The following is an 8503-nucleotide window of genomic DNA, read 5'->3' as shown; positions in this document are numbered from 1 at the left end:
AATAAACATAAACATGCCATTAGCTCTCACACTGTTATTTCCTGTTGAGAGACTACTACATTGAAGCTTTACATCATATTACATTAATCTTAACATCATGTAAAAATCATACAGTATAATGTATCTTTCAGAAAATTTAAATGCTCAGCACTGACTTGTTTCTGGTGGCTCAGTGTGCAGCTGCTCATGGCAGCTCTAAGAAGCAGCATTGACTGTAAACATCAGGTCAGTCTGTTTTCTTTTTCTTATAAATCTGGGGGATAAATAATAGAAACTTCCTTTTTTTCCATGTCCAAGGGTTTTTAGGAAAAAAACCTTCAGAGAGCCTTCAGAGAACAATCCCTGACGGTTCACCGAAGGTGCTCCAAAGGTTTTTAAAAAACCCTTTAGAGAAGTTTTATAATCAGAATCACTGCCCTCTGAATCGTAAAGGAATCGTGAGGTTCCTGGAGATTCCCAACCCTATTCAACTGCCAACCTTTCTGTGTTTATCTGAACAGACTCGTCACAAACAGGCTTATGACACTCTTAAACGTGAATAGAGGTGGCCAGCGGGGGAGAAGGGGGTTTAAAAAGACAGCCCTCCATTCTGTCATCAACATCATGTAAACAATATAAAGCCTAATCTATGTGAGGACACTCGACACCTTGATGAGTGTGGATATAGAAATGATGCATTTTGTCACTCGACACTGTCAAATTGTGCACCTGGAGATTTTTTTGCTGTGTCATATTTTGCTGTGCAGTGTGACTGACAGTGTTACTATTGTAATATTAGTTTTGTTGCCATATTGTAGTTTTAAATCCTCACTGATCCGACAGAGGCCGGTAAAACTGGCTTCACCAGACTGACTGACAGCAGTACAGCAGACATTTACTGAACCAAAATAGTTTTCATGTCAGTTGCACTAGAAGAAATCAACAGTGCTTGTATTTATGGGATCATTAATTTTATTTATCTTTTGTGGTTTTATAGCAGAGGCCGTTATGACTTTGTGCTCGATCTATAAGCTCTACTGCAGACGTGAAAACACAAATGGCCCAATCTAGAGCCAGTGTTTGGTTTGTCCGCCCTGGAATACTGTAGAAACAAAGGCCCTGCTCCATATGTAGATATAAACAGCTCATTGTAAGGTAACACCACATTTTTTATTTTCAGGTGATTATACACTAGTAAAACCTAGTTATGAGAATTATATTGAATTCTGCCAGTATATCCCCCTAAATCAGGGCTATTTAATTACAAAATCAACTGGGCCAGATTTTAAAACCAGAAAATGTTGATGGGCCATATTTTCAGGAGTGAGCAACCTATCTACTTTATACACACTCTATCTCTACCAGCATCTCCCTCTCCCTCCCACACACACACATGCACACACCTCACTTCCAGATGTTTTCCTTATAGGTCAGATACACAGGATATAGTTTTAAACAGTCTTTGACAGCAACAGTCATGTTTACAACAACAAAGTCACTATATAAACTCAATAATATCTCACTGGAAACAAATCTAACATGTCAATAAAATTAATATTACTCCTGACATCACAATACTGAATAAAAAAAAGGTAACGTTATCTAAGCATGAAGAACACTGCTTCATGATGATACGTGAAACCAAAACTTTAAAAACTAACGATAAAAGACCCGATAATATCGGAGCTTATAATTATTACGGTCTTGATTAAATTTGCCCCAGGCTGTTTAATAACAGGTCTCAGTACCACTCAGAGGTTTCTTCTGGGCCGCATGTGCCGCTAATTGAATAGGCCTGCCCTAAATCCTTCACACCGGACCTTTAAGTAAATGATCAAAATATAAATAAAAATATAACATATACATTTTTCTACTTATTTTCTAACAGAACACTTGTTATGCGCCTTTCTTCAACTCATCTTTCCCAGTAGATTGTTGGAGTAGCTGATCCAAGGAAATTTGCTCGCACTAAACTTCAACGAGAGCACAACATTGTAGATGAAAACATATTTGAAGGTGAACATCAAAAGGAAAAAAATTGCATTGAAGTGTTTATATCTGTTTATATTTGCATACTAAATTATTAATGTGCTTTTTTCAAACTAGACTGGCCCAGTGTCATCGAAAGAGAGAAGTTTGCAGATGCAGTGTTAATTTGTACTCCAGACCGCCTTCATAAGGTAAACACTATAGATATTTATATACATTTACTGTTCAGCTCTGTGAACACACCTCATTATCAGTCTGAATTATTTAACTTTGTCATAGTCCTTTTCTTGTCATTCTCTTAAACTAGTTTCTGTTCCTCAGGAACCTGCAGTGGCCTTTGCACAGAAAGGCTACCATATTCGGCTGGAGAAACCAATGGCTGTGAGTGCTTTGTTAATAAACATAAATTATCTCAACATAGAGTCGTAATATGGATTATCATCTTACAGATTGTTTTTTAACGTTAGCGTGTAATTCTGTACTTTTATTACAAATTATCCTTTCCAAAAAAAAAATCATGCTCACATAATACTACATTTTTTCATCACATTTCACATTGTATTTCTTTAAAGCACATTTCAAACTTCGGACGAAAGATGCTTTTTTGTGTCAGTTTCGGAACAAAAACAAAATCATCTCTTGCATTTGTGCACCAATGTCCTCACATGACTGAAGACAACTGCTGAAGATTGCAAGGCGATTGTGGAGGCTTGCACTCAGAGTGGAGTGATACTATCAGTGGGCCATGTTCTCCGGTATGATCCTCTCATCCACATGATTAAGGTGAACATTTTCTGTCACACTTTATGAAAACACTTGACAGTTTTCTTTACCAGGCATGAGTCACAGTTTTGGGTTTAAAGACATCTATATGAGTACCTGATTATATAAGTTTTATTCAGATAATTATCAAGGAGAGCAAAGTATATTTTGATTGTTTAGATTTCTGAACACAGAAACTTTTTAACACCCAGACTGGTGAAGAAAATCACAAAGTCCAAACAAGGATTATCCCCTTTTCTTTTTCTTCTTTTTTCTAGGAGCTGATAGATGCTGGAGTCATAGGTGATGTGATGCACATTCAGCACTTTGAGCCGGTAAAAATGTCAACAGAATAGAAATAAAGACAGTAATGCTGCAAACCCTCAGGGCTCCTCATTAAACTCACACATCCATCAGTAACAGTATTCCTGCTTTTAACACTTTTTTTAATGCTTCTACACCGGCAGTAGCCGTGGCTGGAGGCATTATGTTTTTCATTTCCATCCCTTCCTTGTGAACATGATATCTCAAGAATGCCTCGAGAATTTCTTCAAATTTGGCACAAATGTTCAGTTGGACTCGAGGATGAATTGAATAGATTTTAGTTGTCAAGGGTCAAAGGCCAGTGTGACCTTGCATCTGTCTCATTCATGTGAATATGATATCTCAAGAACATCAACAGGGAATTTTGTAAATTTGGCACGAACGTCCACTTGGACTGAAGAATGAAGTGATTCAAATTTTGTGGTTGGTCCAAGGTCAAAGCTCAAGAAGCCACAACTCAAGAATTCATCTGCTAATTATGACAAACTTCACACAAGTGTCTAGTAGGATATAATAATGAAGTGATGACATTTTACATCCAAAAGGTCAAACACCAGCTTCACTGCGACATCGTAACGTTCTGCAAAAACACTTTTCTGGCCATTATTCAACGTCATATCTCAGGAACAGAGGGGGAGATATTTGATCAAATACCGAATTGGTGACACTTATCTTGGGTGCCCACCACCTGCTGATTGTATAGATCTTCTGTGCTGCTGGGGGGAGGATGTGTGTGAAGCATCCCTGTTTTCACACACATCACTAGTGTGCAGAGGCATACAACCATGGGGCATTAATTCTAGTTTAAATTCAAGCATTACTGTAACAGATTACTGATTTGTCTTGTCAGCCTCTTGTTGCAGGTTGGGTTTTATCACTTTGCTCACTCATATGTTCAAGGGAACTGGAGGAATGAAGCAGAGAGCTCGTTTTCTCTTTTGGCTAAATCGTGCCACGACATTGACCTAATACATCACTGGGCTGGAGCACGCAGGTAAAACTCTGCTCTTAATATCATCCAACAGCTCAGCTGATGTTCAGAAGTATATACACTTAACACATTTGTTGGACCACAGTGTGTCTTTTCAGGTGGGCGAGGTTGTTTTCTGTGAGGTCGTCCTGTTTTGCCTGAGATGAATCATTAACTTTGTACTCGGCAGATGTTTGAAAGTGTCATCATTTGGATCTGTAAGCCACTTTGGAAAAAAACACAAGGTCTGTGAACTCTTCACCGTATGAGGCCTAATACAAAGAAATCATGACTATCACAGAGGACACAAGTAGTCGCTGCAGATATGAAACAAACAATCTATGTGATTATATTTTCCTTTTTGTTTTTATTGTAGATCTATAAATTTTTTGAGGAACAGTACATAACATTACAGCACTTTAATCCTTTTCAACATTGTTGAGTTATATTTTTGTGTCATTAAGATGTATCACATCCATCAAAGTTCTGCTAAAAGAAATACTAAGCATGAATATAAAAGTGACGTTGCTCGTTTTTTGTCAGCCAACAGGTGCTGGAGATCGCTGCCTGGATTGTGCAATAGAAAAAGACTGTCCCTACTCTGCACGCAAAATCCACCTGGATAGAGTAAAACAGGTTAATATTTCAACATAATAGTTTCACCAATTATGGATTCTGTGAACATGAATATTTTACTTGCTGTACATGATTTCATATGTGCGGTATGTGTGCTAGGGTCACACTGGCTGGCCTGTATCAGTCATATGCCAGAGCTCGGACCCAGACATCGAGTCAGTAACTAAGGCCCTGAAGACTGGACCATATGGCCGCTGTGTCTACGAGTGTGACAATGATGTCTGCAGTAACCAGGTTAGAAAACACTGGCTTTATAACACACGTAAACCGACAGTTCACGTCAAAATCACAGATAAATATTTTGTATTTTCCTCTTACCTGTAGTGCTACCTATTACTCCAAATTGTTTTGGTGTGAGTTGATGAGTGTTGATTTCTGGAAAGAGACATTGCTGTAAATTTTTCAAATGTATATTTGATGCTTTGAGCACCACAAGCTGAGTGCCATCTAGTTCTGTTATATTGGAGAGAAGGCAGACATCTCTACGGCCGATATCTCCAACTCTCAGCAACTCACACCAAAACAGTCTAGACTGATAAATAGCACTGCAGGTAAGAGGTTTGTTTGTTTGGGGGTGAACTACTGTCTCATTAATCTCCATGTCACAACATACTGTACTATCCCTCTCTAGCCCATCAACTTTTGTTATTCCTTCAATAAAACTTGCATGCATCCTTGGTGGTATGTATCAAGGATACGGTCAAAATAAACTACAGAGTCTGATCATTTCAGCTAATATGTCCAGACTGCTGCTGATTCCCCAGTGTTTCCCTACAGCTTATCTGTTCTGTTTGCCCAGGTTGTTAACATGGAGTTTGAAGGGGGTCTGACAGCAGCCTTTTCCATGGTGGCTTTCACTGAGGAGATTTGCAACCGAAAAACAACCATCTATGGCAGCAAGGTAGGACTGGAAGGAAGACAAGGCTAAGACAAAGACAAAGACAAAGAAATGTTACAAATGTTACAAGAAAGAGGTGATGACAGAAAACTCAAAGTAGGGTTGACCACATATGCCCAAAAGTATACAGACATCCTACTGTTATGCCCATATGCAATTGTAAGGGATGCCATTCCAAAATCATGAGCATGAACACACTGCTGTAACAAGCAAGCCTCAACTCTTCAGGGAAGGCTTTCCACAGGATTTTGAAATCTGTCTGCAGAGATTAGATTCCTTTCATCCACAAAAGTATCAGTGAGGTTGAGCGCTAATGTTGGGTGATAAGGCCTGGCTCGCAGTGCGAATCCAAAGGTGTGTGTAGGGTGTGTGCGGGCCAGTCAATTTCTTCCATGCCAAATTAGAAAATAAAGGCAGATGCTATTTGCACACAACAATGCTATACACCGGGGATGGAAAGAGCCAATGTGGCTATTTATATATATTCCTGGGCATCCTAGCAATATCAAAATATGACGTTTACATGAACGGGTATTATTCTGCTAAAGTCTATGTACACAGTGTACATGCAGCAGCTTTGTACATCCTAAAAACTGAAAACAGTAAGTCAGCTACATTTAAAAATAATATGCCAACACTGATTCCCACAAGAATTAGTCACCAGTCTCCTGTGTGAAAGTCCTTCACCCACCATGTTTTAAGTTGCTCCATATACTACGTCACTTGACTTTCTGGCAGTACATGAGTGAGTTTTTTTTATCATAAATTTACCACTTTAATCTCAGATAATATCCAAGATTGGCTAGTATTAGCTTTAACCATGATTTCTTTGCCCTAATCCTGGTGTAAATAGCCGAATAGCTGCAGTGTGACTATTCTCAGGCGGGTGCTAAAAGACACTCTAATAAAAATAAATTGAAAGCGCCTCCCCAAGCTATTGGAAGCACACTGTTGCCTAAAATATTATATTACTGTACACTGCAGCATTAAGTGCTCTCTTTTATGGATCTAAGGAGCCTTGCTCATACCACAGCCACAGACCTCAAACCGACTAAAGAGAACTTGTGGTGCCAAAGCCCCCCTGCTGCTTCACCTGACGTTGCCATGTCTTGACCGAAAAAAAAGCTCATGATTACACCGCAGAGGCTACAGCCGGCGGTCAACTCCCACATACGTTCTGTGCCTGCGTGAGAGGAAATAACTCCCCACATCAGCAGATGGTGGTTGTCTATAATCCTCATTCAAAAAGGGAAACCAGAACCCTGTCTGGACACTAGTTAGCCAGTTAACACATTAGCAACACAATCCAATGCTGAAAGAACAGGGCAAATTTACCGTGCACCAGTAAACAATAACACAAACCATCACAAAATGTTTCTGCTAAACAGCTCAGCGGCGAAAGAAAAAAAACCTTAGCTTAGGTAACAAGTTTGTTTCGGTTTTACTCCCGCTTGACTTCAGCTCTTTGTTTACTTTCCTCACTTGTGTTTCTCTTCTCATGTGCTGAGCTGAACCAGAGACAGTGGATAAACCGAGACAGCCCATCTTAGATTCATTTTCTGTATCTGTGTCACGTGGGTTTCACCTGCCCCGCCCCTTTAGGAGAGTAGCAGGGGTCCTGAGTCCATTTATTCCAATGAGAAAAATGAACGAGAGTTCATATTATGACCGTTCCCTTCGTCCTATAGTCACTGAAGTAAATATTGGACCCATTTGTCACGAGCCCCGACCCTTCTAAACATTCTGACACTGAAATGGCATTTTTTTTCAGACAGACACATCAGGAGAAAATTAACTTTGTTCGAGACTGTCTCTCTGTTTTTGCAACATACTCTCGCAAGATCTGGCAACAGCTGATGTGGTCTTACACTCGGCTGATGTAAGACATTAAGCTAGCAGTTAAAAATGAGCAGCAAAGTAAGGAACAAACATTAGATTTGTAACTAATATAGAGTTGTATTGTTTTGAGTCATATTTCATCCATCCACATTACGTTTACTATACTTCCAAACCAGGTTGGGGTATGCAGGGGAGAGACGACTACGCCCACTTAGGAGACCGAGTACCTTTTTGTATCATAGGAGCAGCTTGTAATGAGGTATCTTCTGTTATAGAGTGTCTTTGGCTGAACTTCCAATCAATTTCATTCACAGACGGGTTCGGCTATACCAATGCTGTTTTAACATATTGAATTCCCCCCTGTGTTACTGTGTTAGTACTTCTGGCTATAGATTGTATTGATAATGATATGCTATCAACCCAGTGTGGCACAATTTTAGAAAATACACTTGTTACTTTAATGTGATTACACAGCTGAAAGTTTTAAGAAAGAAAATCATCTGTGTGTAGATATGATATCTGTTGGAGAAATTAATTACTGATTTAACTCAGCTCAAACATAGTTCACTGTAATGTAGCCTTTAAAAGCTGATGCATCTGTTAAATACTGGCTATATAATGAACTGTGTCCTCGCAGGGGGAGCTGTCATATGACAGCCATGAAATACGTGTGTTTGACTTTCTGACCCAAAGATCCACAACGCACACGCCACCCAGTGATGCCCCTGGGCACTTTGCCATGAGGGGACATGGTGGAGCAGACTACCATCTTATGGATGCTTTTATTTCTGCTGTGGCGGTGAGAGCTTCTACATAATATTTTTACATGTATTTTGTCAATGTATGGTTTTCTGATTTCTTTTCCTCCTCTGTCCACTCCAGAATCAACTCATTTGGTTGTTGCTGTATGTGAACAGTTCACCTTATAGTGACAGCTGACCTGTCCTTGCAGTTGTTTGGCCAAATTTAGGACAGATAAAGAATATTCACTTAATTTGCATTCTTGTACATGTGGAGTAGGCACTAAAACTAAATTTATATCTAGATTTGGAAACACTGATTGTGATGGTTGATTAGCCGTGTGTGTGTGTGTGTGTGTGTGTGTG

At 39.4% G+C, this 8503-nt stretch overlaps 1 protein-coding gene across 18 annotated transcripts in view; it reads left to right on the top strand.

The window, feature by feature from the left end:
• The window catches only part of zgc:154075 (uncharacterized protein LOC556929 homolog), a 15589-nt gene extending 7092 nt beyond the window's left edge, over nucleotides 1-8497 (top strand). For 2 of the 18 annotated variants that reach the window (XM_050064129.1, XM_050064118.1), the window contains exons 11-14: nucleotides 4760-4894; nucleotides 5460-5561; nucleotides 8035-8196; nucleotides 8280-8497. In XM_050064129.1, the coding sequence (XP_049920086.1) occupies nucleotides 4760-4894; nucleotides 5460-5561; nucleotides 8035-8196; nucleotides 8280-8336 (456 nt within the window). In that variant the 3' untranslated portion in view covers nucleotides 8337-8497. The other 16 variants (XM_050064128.1, XM_050064117.1, XM_050064123.1 and 13 more) reach the window with 15 other exon arrangements.
• Nucleotides 8498-8503: the final 6 nt, after the last annotated feature.

This window comes from Epinephelus moara, chromosome 16, assembly GCF_006386435.1.
Source record: "Epinephelus moara isolate mb chromosome 16, YSFRI_EMoa_1.0, whole genome shotgun sequence".
NCBI classification, from domain to species: domain Eukaryota; kingdom Metazoa; phylum Chordata; class Actinopteri; order Perciformes; family Serranidae; genus Epinephelus; species Epinephelus moara.
Note: the sequence above shows the minus strand (reverse complement) of the source record. Positions and strands in the feature narration are given on the sequence as shown.